Below are 22,326 nucleotides of genomic sequence, written 5' to 3' on the forward strand. Positions count from 1 at the left end.
AACAATTAAGCTATCCAAAAGTAATAGATACATGATAACTTGGCTGTAAGCAATGGGTAGGCTACATAGTGGAAATGGTTAGTTAAGCGTAATGGTTGAAACAGTTAACTAAAAGTAACAGATAAATGGCCGAAAAGCTTTGAGTATTGGATAAAGTGCTGAAATAGCTGAAGAATAAATGGTTGAAATGGTTAGCTAAGATACATTTTTCTAACTGGGTTTAACCACCTGGCAACTGTTAGCTAGAGGTAATGGATAAATGGTTGAAAGTGAGCAGGTAATGGCAAAAAGCTAAAAAGGTAAGCTAGTAACGGATAAATCATTGAAATAGCTAAGAGTAAAAAATAAAAAGTTAAAATTGTTAGGCTAGATAAACCTAAATAAATAGTTGAAATAGTATGCTAATAATAATAATACATAAGCTTAAATACTTAGTAATAGATAATTGAAATAGTTAGCTAAAAGTAATGGATGTTTGGTTGAAATGGGAAGAGTAATGAACAGTTGAAAGAAAAAGTTAAAAGTAATGGATCATGTTTGAAAAGTCCAGCATCTGCCACTTCGACCAGTAGTATTAATGCAAACTTGACAAAGCTGACCAAAACACTGACTTTTCAACTAATAGTTTTGAGCTAACAATAATTCAAAACACTTGAACCTGAGCTCATGTATGGCTGTGGGTATAAGCCACACACATTGAACCTCAGTTTGGTACCGGCACTGGACAAGAGTAGCACATCAAGTATGGGGGAAAAAAAAAAACGTGGTTTACACAATGAATATTGCAAACTCCCAAAATATTTGTGATTCAACACTGATGACTGCCCTTGGAGATCCTAGCGAGGCAAGTTTGCTTCAAAACATCACATTATAAAATTCATAAATCAACCTTTTTTTCAGATGGCATCTTTTAAGTAGACAACATCCTTTGTTGACATTTGGAATGAAAGTGAGTGTAGAAATAATAAAATACCAAAATAAATTCCTGTACTGGCATTCATGGCTTTATCAGATGTTGAAAAAAAACAGATGAGAACTCACGTCAGCCGTTTTGTACATCATCATGTCTTTATTTGTGTGTAAACAAACTCTGAAAAGAGCAATATCCAGGTTCTTGATCATTGGCAATAACATGATTGATTTCTTTTGCAGTCATGGATAAAACATGATCACTCCACTGCAAAAAGGGTCTGTTTAAACCAGTCACGTCACCCTAATTCTGTCCTATAATCTGAGTTCTTGTTTCCAACTCAGTCTAAAAAAATAATGCTCTAAACAACTTTAAACTGACAGATCGTTCTTCTGATTTATAGGAAAACAAATGCCCATGGACCATTCTTGAAAAAAGTGAAATAATCTCACTCCATAACAGAATTTTTCCACAATTAATACAATTTTAGGACTTAAAAAAAATGACTTAACTGTTTAAGAGGCCCTTTTTTGCAGCGTGCATAATAAATAATATGACACTTCCATATGAACTGTCCGCGACCTTCAGTCGAGCAGGGAAACTTCATCTCATCTTCCTTGGTGTATGCAGTGTTTCTCACTACTGTTTAAGGTGCTGGGTGTGTGTTTGTGTGTGAGAGAGAGAGACAGAAATGCCATTGCTTGGGAATGTGATTCAGTCGTAATGTTTTGTTGGTGTGTGTATGTTGATGTGCTTGTGTTTGTGGTTGAGATTTGGACACGACCGGGTGTCCAGAGGCTTATTAGGTTAGTAGTTCATCAAATCATTAAATATGTAACAGGTGAAGAGTTGCAAAAATAACCCTCTTAAAAATAAACAAAAACGTCCGCAGCGATCACAGCAGTAGTGTTAAGCTCGGAGTGCAACAAAATCCGCTTAGTCACTTTCCAATGTACATAAACAACAAATATATTTACAATCAAACAAAAATACATAATAATTCATAACAAAGGAAATGCCACCACATTCAGAAGCACAGACAAGTCATTATGGGACTTACACTGAGTGAGAATGTAACATGTAGTGTGTTTGTTTATGGTACTGACCTATTCTGACTGATATCAAGCTTTGTGAAGAGAGGGCGGAGCTTTCCTCTTTCACAAATATTCAAATGGCCTTAAGGTGAAAGCTCCATCTGTAACCAACAGAGTAGAAAGCTCAGGATCAGCCTCCATCTTCAAAGACAACAAAGGGCATATTTTCACCATGAATGGTCCCAAAAACAATCAAAATGCTGACAGAATTGAGTAATATTGTCTTTTCCTGCCAAACACAGGATCTTATTTGAGCTTTGATGCATTCAGATGTACATCCTAACATTTTAGGATTGCTGTGAGGCTTTACAAAAGTACAGTATTCATAAGCTTACTGTTTGTTTTTTTTTTGTTTTCACCTTTTCAACCTCTGCTTGCAAAAATATGCAGACAGGCCTAAAAAAAATTTGCTCAGGCTTTTGCCTAAGGAAGAAAATGAACTTGGGTCAAACCATTTAAAAGTATGTAATAAAGTAAACCTGTCTCTTGGACTTCAGAGTAAGAGCTTTTTCACACGTTGGTGTTTATGATATGTCAAGTGAAGACATGTGATACGAGTTTTGATTGAGATATAACTTAAGTTTTTAAAAAAAGTAAACTTGTTAGTTTGGATTTAAGAAAGGGAGCTGTAGATTTGGTAACACTCTTACAGGAGCAGAACAAATTATCCAGCTTTCACGCTAAGTGCCATGCATGTCACTTTTTCCAGCAGTATGGAGAAAATGTGTTCACCCATCTGTCTTTGAAGAGGGAGGATGGGATGTCTTTGACAAACTGGTTTCTGAGCTGTTGCAACTCTAAAAGAGCATCCTCCTTTTGTTGTGTGCCGGTATTCATTCATGTGGCTGTGCCTGCATGTATGTATATGTGCGCGCGTGCGTGCGTGCGTGCGTGTGTTTTGAATCCTTCTATCACACCTCCTTTTAAGGCTTTCAAGCTGCTTTGGATCAAAGTCAGTCCCAGGGGATAATTCAGCATAAACACCGAGTTCAGACACATCATAGCCTACCTTCACATACTGCTGAATTCAAATTTTCAGACACATTTCAGCACCTACTTGATCTTTCGATTCACAAAAGGAGGCTGATGTCCCTCCAGTCACTCCAGTCATCTTCTATTGGTATCGATTTTTTTTATTTTTTTTTTTTTTTATTTTTAGCTTCATCTGACTTCATCACTGCTTTTCAGAAAATAATTTATTTCTCTATTTAAAAAATGTTAAATGCTGGAATACTAATGTCAAATTAGGACTGAAAAGGGACTGTCCGCCCCCTCACCAAAAAAAAAAAAAAGGAAAAAAAAGGGCGATATTCACATCTAAGACTTAACTTTAAGCCCTCGTCTTAGAAGTTCAGAGAGTGCAACAGATGTGCCACAGACTAAAGCCAAAATTCATAAACAACAGCAAAGGGGGAAAGAGAGGAAGGAAACAGTGTTAAAAATGTTAAAATGAACCCCACACTGGCCATGAGATTAGAATAGATTAACAGTACATTAGGCTATACGCATCATCATAATTATCTTTAGATATATAGCAGTCACAGCCACCGCCATCCAGTTTTAGAAACACATTTGACTAAAAGGGAAGGAACAGGAGGAGGAGAACGTTTTCTTTCTGGAGTTAAATTGAAATAAATATTCTGTTTTTTTGTGTGTTTTCTTTTTTTTTTTTTTTTTGAAGCCATCTTTCCTCCTGCCTGGTAGGTTGAGAAGAAGGGTGCCGCAGAGTTGGGGGGGGGGGTGGGGGGGGGGGGGGGGGGGGGGGCTCTATGTGAAGTTCTGGAGGGGCTGGCTGACCCTCATGCAGGCCCAGTAGAAGGCCCGAGCCAGGGTGACGAGAACCAGGAGCAGCAGCACGGCCCACGAGGCGTAGATCCCCTGGTAGGTCTGAGCCTTCACCCACGTCCCGGCCTGAGGACACGCAGCAACACAAAGGGGAAGTTTTTAGGAATTCAGATGATGCTCAAGAAGCCTTTCAAGGGAATTGCGAGCACATTCTGAGTGTGTTACGTGATTATAATGATCCCGCTCAAGTCTAGCCAGGCTAAATGCAAGCAACCAGAGAGTTAAAGCTTTAATTATGTTTGAAAGTTTTCTGCATTTATTATCTGACCCATTTCTGATGTTTTAAACGGCACCAAATTCCAGCCAGATATCCGGTTATTTCCACAGAGTAAAGCTGAACAAGCATGGTTACTGAACAGTGCTGCAACAGTGTTAATCCACCTTGGGTGCAACTAACGATTAGTTCTATTTTACTGATTAATATGCTGATTATTTTCTCTGGTCTTTAAAACACCAAAAGTATGTAAAGCCCAAGGTGATGACATCAAATGTCTCTGCATCCAACTGTCTAAACCAAAAGATACTAATTCAGTATAACGTAAGACAGTGAACGCAGCAGAGTGAGAAGCTGAAATAATTAAACTGGTTTAAATGATTATTTGATTGGCTGCTGATTCATTTTCATTGAATGGACTAACTGTTACAGCTCTAAATCCAACACAAATTCACCTCACAAGAACATCACAAGGAGAAAACATTCAGTTCAGTTTCTGTCGTCATAGTGAGCGACTCATCCACATGCACCACACTAATGCAATGACGCTGAATTGTACGTTTCAAATGCACAATTTTTCATGGGGGAGCTCATTCAGCACCGTCTGAAGAATGAAGAGAGAGCGCTAAGAGAGAAAATGGCTTTCCCATCAAGTATTAAGTGTGCAGCTGCTCAGAAGAAAATTATTTAATGAAGATGGCAAAAATGACTTTGAGAGAACCCATAGGGATTTTCTGAGAATATGGAAATATGAATTTGAACGGTTTCAAAGTCACAGCATGAGAGCAAAACTAATATGGGTATAAAAAGCCAAAAAAAAAATGAACAAAGATTTAACAGGCATTTCTTCAAACATATTGTTGTACTGCTCTCAGGAATATCAAACATTCCTGCAATAAATAATATTCTCTCCTGTTTCGACACACTATAGGACGATAAGGACAGATAAGGTTTGAAGCTTCACCAGATATTGGAAACATTTATTTGAGACTCTGCTCCATGATAACATGATTGCATCACATCATTGCTGCAGTTTTGTCAGCTGCACAGTCATCCTGCCCCGTCCTGTTCTGACACAGTGCATTATCATACAGGAGGCAGCCATTAGAAGATGGTAAACTGTGGCCATAAAGGGATGCACATGGTCAGCAACGATACTCTGAGAGGCTGTCCATTCATGGATCTTCACTCGCAAAAGAAAAGAAGAGGAAAAAAAAAAAAACACAAACACCATGAACTACAATCTATATTAAATGATTATTTCGTTTCTCAGTTTGACCTTGTGCAAGTGTTTCTCCTCAAGGCTGAGTCTCATTTCTGTTTTCTGCCTCCTCTAAAGGTTAAGCCATCCAAATTATTTAGTTGTTGGCCTCATACTCAATCTATTTACTCCACCCTCTTGTGAATTCTGTCTCTTAATTTCTGATTCTAGAGGTTATTCTTTCCATTTCTAATATTTATTTCCTTTTTCAAATAAAGGTGGAACAGGTTGTCTCATTGCTGTAATTCTAAGTGACCTGTAAAGGTATCTGTCTGATGAACATGCGCCTACAATAACACATTTTGATTCAAGTTGTTAAACATTAAGAAATAAAGTTCCTGGGATATTTTAAGAGCTGGGCAGTAAAAGAAAACATGTGAGTCACTCACATTCTTCTCAGTCCAACTGAATTGATTTTGTAAATTTGGATTATATTGTACTACCCTAATTTCATAACTACCGTCATTTAAAATCACTGCTTTCTTATTCATAATTAAATTCAGTTTGGAAATGAAGTTTAATTTGTTACTTGAAGTTTATTGGTGCAGTGTACACCTCTAAGGATTAAACTGTCAAAACACCTGCTCCTGGACCATTCTTATAATTAAAACTGCCTATTTAAGCCCTGTTGTGACATTCATTGCTGCCATACCACTATTATCCGACGCTGTCAACACAGCATATTTATCGTCTGCTCACTGCTTACTGTTCTCCATGCTGGCAGGCACGTATGTCTCTTATGTATCTGTCTTCACTGATTTACACTGTTTGGTGCTCATCTTGCACCCTCTGCTGTTCATGAGGCAGAATATACCGACCATCCAGTTCTTTCTATGAGTCCATGTTTATTTTTAGACTTTTGCCCATTTACTCCCAACTGTCTATAAAACTGATCTCCTGTATAATTCTGTGAATATTCTACTGGTGCACTCTTATTCTGATGAACTCCTAAACAAGAGCTACATCTGAAACAGAAAACAGAAAATGCATTGTGAGCCTTGATGGCTTGTGTGCAGATCAAAGTGGAAAAACTGAAGGTCACTCTATTCTGCTGTTCAGTGGGTGCTGAAGCTGGTGTTGCTGCCTGAGCACTGCTTATAGTTAAACTAGGTTGTTTGTGCTGTAACTCACTGACAAAGAGAGGCCTGTGACATAGTGCCTGGGAAGCTGCTTCCAGGTGCACATCCTCCATGTTAAACAATTGACAGCAGAGGGAGAGATTGTAATCGTATTTCTTCTTCCTACTACCTTTCTTTTATCTGCAATGGTACAGTTTTCAGATTACACAGAAAAAGGGAGGAGAGGTTTAGAGAAGATAAGACAGAAGATGAGACATCAGTTCAGCTCTTGATAACCTGTTTTTAATACTGGGCTCAGTCTCTTGGATGTCAGTGTGGTGTCTGGTTGCATCTACTCACTATCAGCCCGGCGGTGGAAATGCTAAATAGCAAGCAGAGTAGAAAACACCACAAGCTCCGCCTCCGGGGATACCTCTGACCAATGGAGGAGCTTCAGGTCCGACAGAAAGGGGAAAATCAGAAATTGACTTTATAAAGAAATGGAATCAAACACAATACAATACGACTGATATGTTTTGCTGAACTCTCGTGTCTTTTTCCCAGCAGCCATTTGAAAAGCACAGGTATTATTAAGTGTCCCAGTAAAACATGACAGTGTGACAGTGAACCAGCATTAACAATACCTGGACCGTGAAACTGACGCAGCTAAACGGAATTCAGCCATCATTCATTTTATTTTTCACACCTGGATTTTCAAACTGGTTCATGTCAGCATGTGTTCTGAGGAAAAGTCCTATTACATAATAAGAACGGGAGTTCAAAATTAACTCGCCATTTTTTAAGCACAATGAAAGCAGCATCAAAATCCCTAATAAAATGTTTTCATTGGCAAGATTTCAGTGCGAGACCTTCTTCAGGGCATGAACGGGTAACAAGTGACTGCAGCAGTATCATCACATGATTAGCCTTAATGCAGAACACGTGTCAATCAGTAGAACACGTGGTGCTAGACGTCAAGGGAATTGTAGTCCTAGGTACAGTGGACTACAAGTCAAAGACATATTGTCTATAGAGACGGGGGGGGGGGGGGGGGGGGGGGCACAGAGAATTTACAATATTTTTAGGCACAAAAATTTGTCCCGGATCAATAATTCTACTTTGTATGTTTTGGGAATGTATAACTCTTTATTAGTGCAGCCAAAGCAGGTAAACTCTTTCTCTAAGTGCAGGGCTGAAATGAAACATAAAGGATGTGACAGTTCATAAAGACTGCTAAGACAAACCTGTGTAACTTGTGAAGCAAAATACTGAGAAAAAAGACAGAGCAATTTGTTGCTTTGCCTGATAGATTGAGGAAGTTTTATTCCAGTTTTTCCAGTTTCCACTATTCTGCATGAAGTCATAATCAAAGCATCAGCAGAAATAACCAATAAACCTACAATATCAAAGCTTAATATTACGGATAGGCCATACTTAAATAATAGCAATAAATATTGGCTTTTCAAGAATAGATTCTGCATCAGATCTCGTTCTGCCTGCTAATTGCCCTTCATAAAGTCCCATAAACTTTGCTCACCATGTTAAGAAGCTTATGGAGCTAGTGATATAGGAATGTGGTTAGTGGCCAATCCTAAGGCACAAAAACAAGTCCCACAGATCATAGACCTCATGATGTTATGAAACACGTGTAAACACAATGAGGTTAGTGGGAAAAATGTGGTGTAGCAGTTGAGGTTAGAGACGAGTCAGATTAACAGGATACCACAGTTTTGATTCACAGAAAAACACAGTTGGTGTCCCGTCCTTGAGAAAGCCCCGAAGCCACAACCTGCTCACTGTGTCTGAACAAAAGCCCTAAAGCCACTACCTGCTCATTGTTTCTGAACAAAAGCTTCAGCTAAAGACATAAATCAAAACCATAAACGTACAATGAGAATGAGGTGGTGTAATGGATGAATTGCTCATTACTACTTACACTTTCCTGCAGTGTGGGCACCTGGCCAGCGTCCGGTCTGTGAACTCTGTCCACTGAAATCACAAAGAGAAAGAGCTTCAGCCAAAAACCAAAAGACATGTTTGTCTTCTGATATCAGTTATAGTGATGGCAGTTTCATATCCACTGTAATTCTCAATACCAATGTTTTTGCTGGTGCTTACACCTCACTCATGGATCCAGAAATAGAAAAACATTATTGTCTATCAAAAGGCAATGTAAATGTATCCTTGACATCACTCACAATGAAAGCAGCGTTTAAATGAATCAGGGAAGATATAGAAGGCAAGTAGAGCTCTGCAGGAAATTGAAAAGAGGAAATATGTGCGGGTGTCAGAGTGTGAAGTCCTTCACTGCTTGCTTATAATGTGTTAATGGCAGCTGGAATGAATGATTTTTTTCAATGTGTTTGTCCTGGCCAGAATGTTTTTATATTGGTGACCTGACTGGAGGAGCTGGAGTGAGTTATGGGGGGGTGTGAAGGGTATGATGAGTTGTTTGCCATCCAACTGGCTGGATGCAGAGACACCTGCATATTGCAATAAAACAACAAACTCAAGATTATAATATTGGCAGTGCTGTTCACTTGGTATTCATGCCAATTGAAATAATTATCTGTAGAGATTAGAAAATGTCCAAAAAGTAGGAAATTCCTTTCACACTTTCTCTGAGTGCAAGGTGATGTATTTGACTGCACTTATATAGCTCTTTAAGTGTAGTGTTGTCTTCGTGACGGCTTTACAACACATGCCACGTTCACATCTATGCACATACTCAAACACTGATGGAACAGCCATCAGGGGCAATTTCAGTTTCAGTTTGGTATTTTGCCCAAAGACACTTTGACATGCAGGCTGGAGGAGCTGGGAATCGAACCACCAACCTACTGATCAGTGGACGACCTGCTCCACCTCCTGAGCCCCATTGTCTGACCAATGATCCAAAATACAATGTTACCAGCAAATATTTGGCATTTTTGCTTGATAAATAACTGAAATGATTAATTGATCATCAGATTGTTGATATATTTTCTTATCAATCAATAAAATAGTAATTTTCAACCTGCACTGATGCGGTTATGACTTTGACTACGGCAATACACAGCAATACACAATTTTAGGATAAACTCCCTTACAGACGGCCTTATTCAAATACGCCTGCAGTTCAATGGACTGATGACACATTTCAAGAAATTTAATACGACCATCCCAGTTCTTGCCAACAGGTGCAACATAAAAATGAGAAATGAAAAATCGCCTTCTCTCAGGGTGTAGACATTTGTTTCCGCCTTAATGTTGGGTTGGGATACATTTGTAAAGCCTGCAGAGCAGGAGACACTGTGCATGGTGTGTGTTCTTCTTGTTCTGATAGAAAGCACTCTGTATGGGAGGCACAGAGAGTATTATCACTAGATCTACGACTAAAGGATCACTGCAACGCCACCCAGGGCACACATTTGTATTTTCATTCAGCCACCCTGTCTTTAAACAGGTAGGAAAGGTCCAGCTGAATGCTAAACGCCCTGCACCATCCATCTCCGCTCTTTACACAGCTCTATTCTTCTCTTTCTCTGGCTGCATCAACCTCCCTCCTTCCGCCATATATCTAAACCATCTTCACCTGTCCCACACATTGTTACAGAGCAGTAAGCTAAAATTTTACTTCCCCTTTCTCGCAAAAAATGGCCAGAATATATCAGCAGGGAGTTGATAGGGTTATTGATCTACACCAGTAACTCAACATTTACTTGGCCTGGTGCAAGAATATTTTGGCTTTTCAATAATTCAGTTCTCTGGCTGTGCAACAGTACATTTCATGACAAAAACCTTGCAGGCCTAATGAAACTGTCACAAGATATTTCAGCTACAGATGATAAAAGCCAAAATAACGCCAGAGCAGTTTTATTATTCAGCTAGTTTGCATGGTAATGCAAAAATTCTGTTTTACTGGATCTTGTAGTCTCTCTGTAGTGTGATTTTATTGGCTGTGTCTTTTTCAGGTTTATGTCATTCAAAGAGACAGGAGAGGTGGGGACTTGTGCCAGAGACTAAATAAACAGTTGTGATAAACTGATGTTGCAATTCTGATTGCCATAGAGGTTGATAAGGGTCATCAATTAATGTCTTTTTGAATAAAACCAATGCTAGAGTTGCTGCAGTTGATAATGTGTGAGTCAAATTATTTCTTTTTAATTACAGTAATTTGTTTTTTTGTGTGTGTTTGAGCAATATATCTTAACCTATGACAAGAATCCAGTGACATTAACTGAAGATACAAAGTACATAAAGAGAAAATTCATTTGATTTTGTAAAAAAAAAAAAAAAACAACTCAAAATCAAGGTCCATTTACTAGATTTTGGAGCTTGAGCTGGCACAGGTATCATTTATGTGTGAAGCTTGGTCATGTGATGATGCCTTGACCAGCTCCATTTACTGAATAAAGACTGACATGTGACTGCAGGCTCCAGAAGCTTGGACCTCTGAGCTCAGACTATTTTGTTACATGCTCTGTACTTTGAGGTCAAGAACGAACTCCCTTGCTCAAATAATTACATTTGTTTTCACTTTCACCTTGAGGGGATTTTTGTTTAGTCCTAAAGCAACAGTTCAACATTTTGAGAAATTAGCATTTTATGCCAAGAGTTAAATGAGAGGATCAATACCACTCTCATATCTGTGCAATCTGTGTAATTGATTTTCTCATTTAACTCTTGGCAAAAGAGTTAATACACAAATTCCCTAAAATGTCAAACTATTTCTTTAATTTCGAAACTAATGTAACAAGATTTCAAATCCTGTGGTTATGTCTTCAATGTGAGAAAGAATGAATAAAAAGTTTCATCTGGTTAAGCAGAGAGAGTGTGGTACCAGGAAGGTGTTGCTGCAGTGTCCACAGGAGACGCGGGCCCCGGCTGGCTGGGGGTCAGGACTGGCCGGACCAGGATGAACTGGACCCAGATTAATTATCCTCTTGCTGTGAAGAGACAGACCCACAAAGCATCAGCATCCACACCACAAATGGTCCAAGATATTATTCAGCTTTTAAGCTAACGTTCACTGCCTGATGTTGTGAGTAGTGGCCTCATTATGCTGGTTTAGAAAGGCTGATGACTGATTTCACTTTTTTTTTTTTTTTTAGGATCCATCAGCAGCCAGTCCTCTCATTACCTCTAACACTGCTTTTTTCTACAACCAACCTCCTGAGACAACGCCGGCAGCTCAGGATCACTGATCAGACAGCAGCACTGAGAGGTGTCTGGTTCAGTCAGCATGTCTGGTTTGAATGCAAAACAGTGACACTGGAGGTAAACTCTCCAGAGCAATTTCATGCAGGAAAAGTTTCTTCCCTGAGGAATATTTACAGCCTTTTGGGACCACTCTAACTAAACGGGCAACCTGTGGTCAGCTGTAATAACCAGGAATGTGAATAGTTACATCAGAAACATGCTGAATCCCACTACTCAAATATGAGACTAAAAGTTATGCCAAACAATTTCTCCTCCAACTTTAAGAAAATTGCTGATCCAAACTTCACTTTACTTTCAAGAATAAGATTCCTTATTTTGTTTGTGAGGCACAAGATGTGCAATAATATCAAAGCAAACTGCTGGTTAAAGGGTAAATGATGTAATATTATTGTTAAAGACATCAACACATTAATTAAATTATTTTGCCTTCAATTAACATTCAAATCCTGATTAGCCTCGAGCCCAACCTGATGATCCTCTTCTGAAGCTGACAGATCAATTATGAATTTTAGATATTTATAACAAGAGATTTTGTGATGTACAGTTTAATATCATATATATTTAGATAGCAGTAGGGAAATTTAAAATAAATAAATAAATAAATAAAATACGAAAAGAAAGAAAATGGATGGCTAAAAATGTTGCTCCTGCATATTTTATGCCTTGGGCATAAACAAGGCATCTTATCTTTCTGAGCAATTACACGAGGCTGCAGCAGCATGATGTTCAGATGAGCTGCCAAATCGGGGCATTTTCATTGACATCAGCCTTGTGTTTTTGATGATAAAAGTCCCAACACATTGGCACCTCTTTGACCTGTGGAAAGTGTTGTGTGGTTTTTTAATTTGATAAGTTTCCTGACAGAAGACAAGAGAAACTTCTTCCCTCCCAATTTGTATTTGAAACATTGGCAACCCTGTAATGTTTCCTTCATACTGTGAAAAATAAAAAAACTGCCACACAAGAGACATTTAGTGTAACTTTTCCAGTCTACTTTCAACTGTTCTTGTTGTAAAGAGGCTTCTGTGCTGATTCTGCCCTCAGATATTACTGTATAATGTGAATGAATTTGCAAAGTGTGCATAGGTAGCTACTCTGCAGGAGTTTCGTGTATAATTAAAGCAGATACATGGAAAATGAATTTTGTTATTTTGTAAATTAAATCTTTACATAATCCCCAATTTGACTAAAATATGGCCAAAAAAAACACACACACACACACACACACACACACACAATACATACTGTATATCACCCGTACAGACACACCTCTCATAATATTGAGGACATGCAGAAGTGAAACCCATGATGTGGCTGTTCTAACGAGGCTGTTAAATCCTCATCCGGCTCGCTGAACACTGCATGTAAACTGCGCTGGGAGCACAGCCTTAATTGAGGAACTGCTGCTCCCACTGCACCTTGTTTCCTCTGCTTCACTTCTCTCTCACACAGATACACAGTGTTCTTGCAGTCTCACAGTGGCGTGCACACAAACACACACACACAGATACAGGAATCATTTCTTACCAGTATGGCCGGGGACAGGCGATCCTCTGGGAAGTGACTTTGCAGATGAGCAGACAGTTGCAGGGGCAGCGAACGTACTTCTTCCCTGCTGGGGCATTCTTAATGGGCTGCAGAGGGAGACAGAGGCACACAGGAGGGAAGAAGACAGTAGCAACATGAATTAGAATAGGAGCAGATAACAACCCAATTATTCTTGATGGACGAGAATTAACCAATACTACGGGAGGAACAGAGGTATTCTGAGAGATATTGGAAGTGGCTCTGCTGTAGTTGTAGGTAAAGAGCCGGGGGAAAGCGTTACAGTACAATAATACTTAAGGTGCTGCTTTTTGCTCTACGAATGGCATAAAGGACATAATTATACAGCTCTGGAGTAATTAATAGGCAAGGTAAGATTTGAACTAAAACACGCATGAAGCACTTGCTCTGTGTAACCACAGAGATGTGTATTGTGAGGAAAAGGGGCATCTTGAGGCCATCTGCAAAGCAACAGGTCTGTCTAGCACTTAATATTAATATTAATACCGCTGAGGGATCTAAATATGAATAATGCAGATGGAAATACAGACAAAGGCTTCAAAAATATTTAGGCCACAAACTTGCATTTGATAAGGGGCCGTTCCAGAGACTTGCATATTTAAAGACTGTTGCTGTAACTGTATTGAAAATTCATGTGTCTTATGTCTAATTATGCATTTATATTCTTTATAAATTAGCATGAAGTAAGCACAACGGATGTTGCCATTGCTGGACTTGAGCACCTGGATCCGCTCACTAGGTCACATGATACTGCAGGCCAAAGTCAGTTTTGAAGGCAACTGTTTGAGTTTGTTGAAAGAATGGAAATTTGAATCTGTGTTTTACTATTATATGAATCACACACCTTTGACTGGGCTTAAGATAACATCCTGCTGTCCGCCTGCTGTCTGTCCTGCTGATGGTTCTTTCCACAGCATCATTAAACTCTTACTAACCAGATTAGATTGGGACCTGTGTGTTTTCTGCTTCATTATCAATTCCACATGCAAAGTTATATCTCCCCTGTAAGGAGCGAGATAATGATGAGAATTAATTTCCAACGTGGTGGAAACTGATAGACTGCCAGTCTCTATGATTAAATTCACATAAGTTTTCATGATAATTAAACTTCATACACAGTGTATTTAAAAAGGATGGTTCACCCAAACTACATATAATAAACAGTTTAATTGGACCAACTTTCTATCAAAGAATATTCTGACAGGGATTAAAGGGACCATTAGTGACCTCACTGTGAGCTCTGTGGATTATCCAAACTAATGAGGACACCGACTCTGGAAAGAGAATCTGTTGAATTTTTAAAATGTAATTTTCCTTTGCTTTGAGTGTTATACATTACGTAATTTGTAACAAGATACAGGTAAAAATCTCAGTGATGCAAAACCTGGGCAAATGAAACCAACACTCCCCAGCAACACACTGGCTGTGTGGCCTGTGTGTAACGGCTGCGAAATGTTTTGGTTTTTCATTTTGGCGCTCATGTTAACGGGTCAGAGCGGGCACAATGCCTGCATCGCACGCCTTGCAGCCGTGTTATGTGATCTAGAGATTAGGTGCTTCACCTACTTTGCCATGCATGATGTGGGCGTCTCCCAGCAAAAACAGACAGAGGGAAGAGCTGTTGATCGTCATATTGACATCATACCAGAAACATTACACAAAACTCTAGGTGTAGGCTGAATCTGAATATGTCACAGACAAGGAAAAACGTTAATACTATAAATATTTTTTTAGCCATTTTAGTAGCTGCATGTGGAGACAGTGGTATTTTAGTGACATCAGAAAGAAGTCAGAAGTTAATTTATAATGAAAAGAAATCCAACATTCCATATCCTGCGAACTTTATGTAGAAAGATGGAACTGGGAGGAGCAGTGATGCAGCAGGTACACGGCCTCTGTGAACACCCAGCATGCTTCTCTGTAGCAGCTCAGCAATGGCAGCCGCCATGCACACGCAACACAGGCAGTAAATTCCCCGCATAAGGATGAACACCACTACAGGTCTGTGAGAAAATATTTGTGTCATCTGAATGGAGCAACCCTTTAACAGAAGATACTGCTTTAAAGAGTGTGGCATATAAACAAACTGTGTGTGTGTGTGTGTGTGTGTGTTACAAATGGGTGTACATTCCTCTAGAAACGTACCGTAGCTTCATTGCAGACCCCGCACTTCACCACATGTTGGTGGATCTTGCCCTCCACAGAGATCAGGCTCTGACACACCCTGCAGCTGATAACAGGGGCGCTGCCACTCTCTGGGGAGGTGAGCGGGGAGTAAGGAGGAGGATCCTCCCCTAGGAGCACCGAGGGCTGAGTTGGGCTGGGGAATGGAGGGAAACCTGAAGAGGGTGGTAGGAGAGAAGGAAGGGAAAGAATGATGAATACAATGGCAGTAAGAGCTGTGACAAATGAAGGATTGTTGAGGAAAGCCAGCAACAAGAGTTGCCTCAATTCCCATGACAAGTAACCTGCTATGTTACGATTAACAAGGTAATAAGATTTTGTCTTGAGTTCAAGTGAAAGGAGCTTTAGAAGAAAAAAACTCCAGGAATGCTGAGCAGGGTCAGCTTCAACAAATAAGAGCCTAAGTGTTTGTCTGAGAGAAAAGAGAAAGTCAGTGTAACTAAATGTAACAGACATCTATCTAGAAATCTGATGCAACATACAGTACTGCCTGCTCTGCACAAGTCATATCTAACTGTTTGTTGGAGCAAAACATAATTAGGGGCCTTATCTCATGCTTTTTCCATTAATGTCTTCAGGCACAGTTCCTCCCTATGTGAGCTCCCATTGGTCGCAGCTGTATCTCGCAACATCCATCAGCAGCCACCGTAATGGCTTCAGATCAGGTGTTTCTCAGATGCTAGCTAGCTAAGCGGTGCATCTACCTAGCTTGTGAGTGCAGTGGGCACCACTCAGCTGTTTACATACATGCAAAAATATGTGATAGGAAATGTAAATAAAATCAAATTATAAAATGATTATATTGATAATATTATTGCGCTGCAAACCAGAAGCTTTGCCGGTGCTATACAGAGCTAGCTGTCATGCTAATAAACCGGTTGCTAGGTTAGCTAGCTAGTGATTCCCTTCAGCCTGTGCTACATTATTATTGCAAAACAGCATATTTTACTCCTCGGAGGCTGCTCATAAAGAAATACTCTGGAAGCTAACATCATATCCCGCACATACGCAGACACACCAGGCCGGTTCTTTGTCGCTGTCACAGCTGAGCTTGCAGGCTAAGCGGAATGCCCAGTCAGTGGGGGCTAATGTCGGCTAGGCTAACTCAGGCTGGAGTCGGGCGGAGCAGAGCGCACCACGGATACTCACTCTGTGGTTTGTTGGGCACACCGTAGGGCGCTGCGCCGGGAGACACCCCGCCGTTACCGCTGCCAAGGGCACCATCTCCCAGATCTGATAGTAACGGGGACCTCTCGCCGTCCGCCATACCGAGAGAGAGGCGTGAGGAGGGGAGGGAGACAGTGGGAGCGTAAGTGCAGACCGACACGGTGTTGTATTGTTGTGTCGGAAATGCAGGAGTCACATGATCACCCCACCACCACCGCCGCTGCCGCTGCTGCTGCGGTAACGGTGCTCGGGGGTGTGGCAGCCACCGCACACCGGGGGGATGCTCCTCAGATCCCCCTTCACAGGTGTAGATGCAAATTACATGAGAATTACGTTTGAATGATTTGCTAACAGTGACCACTGTGTTTATGTAAGGTAGAGACAGGCTACTTGTTTTATCTTTATCCAGAGGTGGAGAAAGGTATTTACTAATTTTTTAATAGTATTTAATTAATAACTTATTTTGCTGATTTCTTGAAGTGAAAAGAAGTAAATACAGCCCTCTAAAAACGAGCCTTTCTTCAAATGGTCATTGTTATTTAAGAAATAAGCTAATTTTGGCAGGATAACAAATATTAAAGCTCTACCCACTGATTTTCAATGATGTTCAGGTCAGTGGGCTTCAGCTTGTATTTCTTTAAGCAGCCTAGTTTATGGTGGACTTTGAGATGTGCATTGGATCATTGTAATGTTGTAGAAATCTGCCTCTGTAAGTAATTGGTTCCCAGCAGCTCGTTTTTGCACCATTGCCCCAATGCAGCTCAGTCGTGCCATGATTTCCATTACGTGTAGTATCAGCAAAGGGTAATCTGGATTTACTGTCTACACCTGTACATCTCTAGTTATCTGGTAATGAGGCACATAATCAGACAAATGTTTATTAGAAAACCATATCTAATACTCACAGAATCAGTGGTGACACATGTAATAACAGGATGAACTCAACATTCACATAATGTGAATTTCAGAAAATACACAAACAGATCATTTCATTTTCCTTAACCCATAAAGAAGGCAGTGTAAAATCTCCTCTGGTGTTGGGTGTCACATCTTCTCTGTTTCCTCTGAACACTTGTGGACTGGTATATTCTTTTTTATTGGATTTTGATAAAATCCGTGGAGCGTTTCAGTAGGAGAGTCACCTCCAGTTCCTCTCTATCGGTGAAAAATTTAGCCTTGCCCTCTTGGCTGTGGATGGGATGTGGGAGGTGGAGACCCAGTTTACTGCAAAGAGGGGAAAAGACAGGTTAAATAGATGGAGAGAGAACAAGGGAGTGCGTGTGTCTGTAGTAACTGAGAGAGGAAGATGTTAAGAGCCGTGTGAAACAGCAATCAAAGCTCACATCATGATGTTAACCTCCGATTAAAAGGAAATGTCTGGAAATAGGAGCTTTTGGTCTGAGCCGCCGCTGCTCCATCTTGAGGGGATTAAAAATTAAAGAGAAGATTTTCAAAGCATCTCTTACTATTTTGGCGTTCGTAGATCAAGGAACTTCTCTTTTACATCCAGGACCACATCTGTTGCTTTAGCGTCTGGCAGTTTGATTTTCACCTAAGAGTAGGAAAAAGTCATCATCTTTAATATTTTACAGTGTACAGAAAACATTTTGTGTCACTTTTATGATAAGATAATTGGATATTTCCACTGGTATTTTGCTATCCTTGCAATTTTTTAAAACTACTATTCAATTTTAACACTGATAAGAAGTATGAAGAACCTTGATTAGGATGAAAAAGTGTTAATTTTTTCCTCAAATCCTATCATTGCATAGTAATAAACTAATATTTTTTAACATTACGCTTCATTTAAGTCTATACTCTCTCTCTCTTTTCCTCATTGATGCTGCACAAGTTGGATTTTGTGTCCCTAACATTTTTATACTGTTTTCATAGTTGAGGCTGAAAGAGTCTAAGTCTTAAAATTAATTCACTGAATCCTTCCCATATTTGGAATTATGTTATCATTCCTGGTTGTTCGTTCCTGATCACATCTTTGTTCTTTCCATTTTTCATCATCGCACCAGTGTATTTTGTGGCATGCAGAAATCCAGAGGAGGTCATTTAGTTTGAGTACCAGCATGGCTTCACAGCACATGGAGGATGGGTCCTTTCCACTCAAGCCCAAGAACAGATCCTCTGTGCCCACACTCTGCTTCAGGATAATTTCATACCTAAACACCAGAGGTTATACACACACTTATGCAGGCGACCACAAAAACACACAATCAGTGCAGCATTCATCTCATCAGAATCACTTCACATTGAACAGAATCAGAAGGGAGCAATGAAAAAGAGAAACAAGCAGGCAGACGAGGATGTCAAATGAGGTCATTGCAGTGTGGGAAATGTTACAAGTAGTTTATTGCAGAGCAGTAAAAATTGAAAGTATTTATAATAATTAAATACCCGGCCTCAGTGGAACAAAGTCTTATAAAGAGATACATGGGACAGTGTGGCTTTTTGGTTTCAAGGCTTAAATAAACTCAAAAAGTGAGGAGGAGTGCTCCTCTGGCCTCAGTGGAAGGTGCAATTCCAACAAGAAAATGAATGAAAAAAAAAACCACTGGCATCTGTGTTTCCCAGTGTTTGACCCTTTGTACACCAGTAACCCTTTGATGTGTGGTTGTATGTATCCTGTAGTCTTACTCGGGCTGTGGTCGCGGGTCAGCCAGATCATCATACTGGGAGCCCTCAGCCACCTCCTCCTCGTTCCAGATATCTTTACTGTTCTTCTTCACATAGGCAGTTGACTCTGGATGAACACCAGTACACACAGACACACACACATGCATTCAGTTTGTACCAAGTCTCTGTGTTACTGTAATGATTTAGGAGTTTTTCTTTTTGTTGTTATCTGCTAGAAATGCAATGCATTACCTTCCTTATCTTTTTTGGGTGGGGGACCAATGTGTCCAGGGCCCAGCTGTGCGTAGGCTGTCACATTCTGCTGGGATGAGACTGATGTTATTATAACCTAATAAAGTGTTTATGCCTTAATTAATTCAAATAAACATTAACGGCATCCAATCATTCAGTTTGCAGTCATTATTAGGCAGGTATCAGTACACAGTAAAAAAGCTAAACGAAGCAATACTTGTGCTCTTTACATCTGTTTGAGACACATGAACATAATGAACATTAACATATCTAGTGGTGGAACTAGGTGCATTTACTCAGTACCAGATTTTAGAAGCAAATGTTGTAGTTTTGACTCCTCTACATGTATCTGAAAACTATTGTTACTAGTTAGTTTGCACATTCAGATTTTACATTTTACATATGGTCATCTTATACAATATGATACAGAGCCATAGATTAAAGTGGTGTATAAAGTAACTAAAATTAGCTTCGAATTAACAAATGAAATTAAAATGCTGCTCATATGTTAATGCTCCAGTAATAATAATCTAATAATATAACGATATAACACTCTCAAATGGGCTACTCTGCCCAACCAGTGGACTCCTTTAACTTTTGATTTGCAAGTTTTCTACACCACTGAACATATTACTGAGTAAAATAAAAGAACAATCAGACTGACTTGAGATCAGTTCACAACCAAGTGCACATTATCTTACTTTGCTTTCCTCTTCATCATCATCATCACCATCACCATCCTGCTGAGCTGATAACAAGGCAGACAGAGCCTGTAGGTGCTGAGCGGATGATACTTCAAGACGCTCCATTGAGACAAGAAACGCTCTTTTATCCCGAGAGATAAATAAAACTAGTTCCTCCAACCTGCAAAGGTTTGTGATGTTAATGATGTTAAAAAGCGTCAGCCTGAACGAGCACGTGTTGCCACTGGTAACTAAACTTTTGGACCTTTGCTGTTGACGCTTTCCGTTTCCTCGGAGACGACCAGGCTTCAGGGTGTCATGGGAACCAGTGACGTCACGGCCCCAAAAACAAAACAAAACAAAACAAAAAAAATAAAAAAGCAAAAAAAAAAAAAAATAATAATAAAAATGTAAAAACCCACAAAAAAAAAAAAACAAACAAACAAACAAAAAAAAAAAAAAACACTGACAGCTGTAAAGTTGTGGATTATATGTAATATTTATTTGGTAAAACTTTCAGGGGTGACCTCAGACCTAAATCTATCTCAAATGTAAGTAAAATTACATCATCATCTCTCAAACTTCACACTTATTACCCTTGTGTTGTGTTGATGCCAGTGGATCGTTACCTCTGATGAATTAACATGGAAGAAGAATTTTGAGGTTGCAACCGGCTCTCTAACTGTGCATGTTACCTTTTGTATTTAATTTATAATCTGCAAAGTCGTGGCCGTGAGATAAAGGTAGAGGAGCAAAAACTGCAATATTTCTCCTTTAAGTGTGGCACAAAATAAATATAAAGTATCATAAAAGGAAAATGTATTTTGCAAAAGATAAACTGTATTCTTACTTATAAAAAAAAACCTAAATGGCTAAATAGCCGGTTTATCCTAATAGTTAATATGTATTTATATTGCTTAAGTCCTTTCCCGTTTGAAATACTTTGTCGTTGTGCTTTCAAGCAAAAATAAAGACGTTTCTCAACTGTAAAATGAAAGGCGAAGTGATTATCGCCTCTCACAGGCATGTCTCTCCTCGGACACCGTAGTGAATGCATGGCCCGCAGGGATCATGTTGAAGGTGACAGGTAGTGCAATGCCGGGGGCTTGGAGTATTTTGCCAATCACCGTCTTTGCTGCCGCCGGTGGCGAAGAAAAAGAGGCGACCCCCCCGGTAAATGTGGACGACCTGTCCCTGTACACCGCTCCTCCGCAGAAGTCTCGGTATGTGGAGCCCGAGGCCGGTCAGCTCGAGCAGAGTGTCGCCACCCTCAGGAACCTGGTGGAGCCGTACACAGCTCGGTGCCAGGGAACTTACCACAAAATCAAACCCAAAGTTCAAAGTCTGGTCCAGCGTGGGAATGACACCTACGCCTACTTGAAGAACCCTCCAAAGGACTTCTATCCCCGGGCAGGAGTCATCGGCTTCACCGGTGTCCTGGGGCTGCTGCTCGGCAGGGGCTCCAGGATTAAGAAGCTCATCTACCCGACCGCCCTGATGACCGTGAGCGCCTCGCTGTACTACCCGGAGCAGGCGGCCGCCATCGCAAAGTCAAGCGGGGACAACGTGTATGACCGCGCCGTGCAGAGCTACGCCGCGCTGGAGAAAATGCTGAACCCCCGAAGCAAAACAGAACCCACCGGCCCAGAGCCTAAACCCTGACGACCCCGGTGTGACTCTGCGACCACTCGGCAATAAGAAAATCATACATCAGCTCTTTGGTGATACTGTAGTTTGACATGAGATACCTAGACCGGCTGTGATCTGTGTGACTTTCTCATGCCCACTTTTTGCACTAAGCTTCACATGTACCTCAGGCCGGGCATGGCCTGTCACAAGGGTTCTGCAACTTGAGTGATTGACCTCTGCTTCTGATCTGAATGTATATTTATGTAGAGAATTAATAAAAATCAACTTGTCTTACATTTGTTTTTACAGAGTTTTAGTTGTTACTGTCTTAACAAAGACGTGTCAGAGGGTACATTTATATGATGAACTATATCTGAAACAATTCTTTGATTTAAAAAAAAAAAAACTATTCTGATCATTGGTTAATTGATAATTTCTTGCTTGAAAATGACTTAAACATCTGACAGTTCCAGCCTCTTAACAGCATTTACAGCTCTTACACTATTGTAAAGTAAGTAAACTGAATATCTTTTGGCTTTGAACTGTCAGCTGAGGCGAAACTTTGAACCTGAATAAGACAACTTGTGCTCTAGATAACTTTCATGGACACCTTTTATTTTTTAAGAGGTTTTAATA

At 40.0% G+C, this 22,326-nt stretch overlaps 3 protein-coding genes across 4 annotated transcripts; 1 reads left to right on the top strand and 2 right to left on the bottom strand.

Moving 5' to 3' along the window:
• Positions 1 to 1,045: 1,045 nt before the first annotated feature.
• pip4p1a (phosphatidylinositol-4,5-bisphosphate 4-phosphatase 1a) lies at positions 1,046 to 16,754 on the bottom strand. 2 transcript variants are annotated; one of them, XM_071491592.1, is made up of 7 exons: positions 16,484 to 16,750; positions 15,296 to 15,489; positions 13,112 to 13,218; positions 11,205 to 11,310; positions 8,319 to 8,371; positions 6,743 to 6,833; positions 1,046 to 3,915 (listed from the first exon to the last, which is right to left on the bottom strand). In XM_071491592.1, exons 1-7 carry the CDS (start codon positions 16,599 to 16,601, stop codon positions 3,772 to 3,774), a joined length of 813 nt encoding a protein of 270 aa, XP_071347693.1. In that variant the 5' UTR covers positions 16,602 to 16,750; the 3' UTR covers positions 1,046 to 3,771. The 2 variants fall into 2 exon arrangements, with proteins under 2 accessions (XP_071347693.1, XP_071347692.1); XM_071491591.1 differs by lacking the exon at positions 1,046 to 3,915 and adding an exon at positions 3,922 to 5,246 and having other exon boundaries at positions 16,484 to 16,754.
• Positions 16,755 to 17,365: 611 nt separating this feature from the next.
• Positions 17,366 to 20,369, bottom strand: dnaaf6 (dynein axonemal assembly factor 6). Its single transcript, XM_071491593.1, has 6 exons — positions 20,080 to 20,369; positions 19,379 to 19,445; positions 19,148 to 19,253; positions 18,576 to 18,672; positions 17,968 to 18,053; positions 17,366 to 17,725 (listed from the first exon to the last, which is right to left on the bottom strand). The coding sequence occupies exons 1-6, from the start codon at positions 20,185 to 20,187 to the stop codon at positions 17,596 to 17,598; spliced, it is 594 nt and encodes a 197-aa protein (XP_071347694.1). The 5' UTR covers positions 20,188 to 20,369; the 3' UTR covers positions 17,366 to 17,595.
• A 728-nt stretch (positions 20,370 to 21,097) lies between these two features.
• Positions 21,098 to 21,986, top strand: LOC139629034 (MICOS complex subunit MIC26-like). The gene has a single exon (XM_071491366.1). The coding sequence runs from the start codon at positions 21,133 to 21,135 to the stop codon at positions 21,721 to 21,723; it is 591 nt and encodes a 196-aa protein (XP_071347467.1). The 5' UTR covers positions 21,098 to 21,132; the 3' UTR covers positions 21,724 to 21,986.
• The last annotated feature ends 340 nt before the right edge of the window (positions 21,987 to 22,326 follow it).

This window comes from Trachinotus anak, unplaced genomic scaffold (genome assembly GCF_046630095.1).
Source record: "Trachinotus anak isolate AG129_WGS33_773 ecotype Australia unplaced genomic scaffold, CSIRO_AGI_Tana_v1 ptg000012l, whole genome shotgun sequence".
Classification (NCBI taxonomy): domain Eukaryota; kingdom Metazoa; phylum Chordata; class Actinopteri; order Carangiformes; family Carangidae; genus Trachinotus; species Trachinotus anak.

Coding starts and splice junctions, on each gene's coding strand:
- pip4p1a (XM_071491591.1), bottom strand. CDS start 16,601: ATGGCGGACGGCGAGAGGTCCCCGTTACTATCAGATCTGGGAGATGGT. Junction 15,490..16,483: donor TGTGCCCAACAAACCACAGA/GTGAGTATCCGT, acceptor CACCCTCTTCAG/GTTTCCCTCCATTCCCCAGC. Junction 13,219..15,295: donor GGGTCTGCAATGAAGCTACG/GTACGTTTCTAG, acceptor CTCCCTCTGCAG/CCCATTAAGAATGCCCCAGC.
- dnaaf6 (XM_071491593.1), bottom strand. CDS start 20,187: ATGGAGCGTCTTGAAGTATCATCCGCTCAGCACCTACAGGCTCTGTCT. Junction 19,446..20,079: donor ATGATGAAGAGGAAAGCAAA/GTAAGATAATGT, acceptor TCATCCCAGCAG/AATGTGACAGCCTACGCACA. Junction 18,054..18,575: donor TGTGCTGTGAAGCCATGCTG/GTACTCAAACTA, acceptor TCCTACTCTTAG/GTGAAAATCAAACTGCCAGA.
- LOC139629034 (XM_071491366.1), top strand. CDS start 21,133: ATGTTGAAGGTGACAGGTAGTGCAATGCCGGGGGCTTGGAGTATTTTG.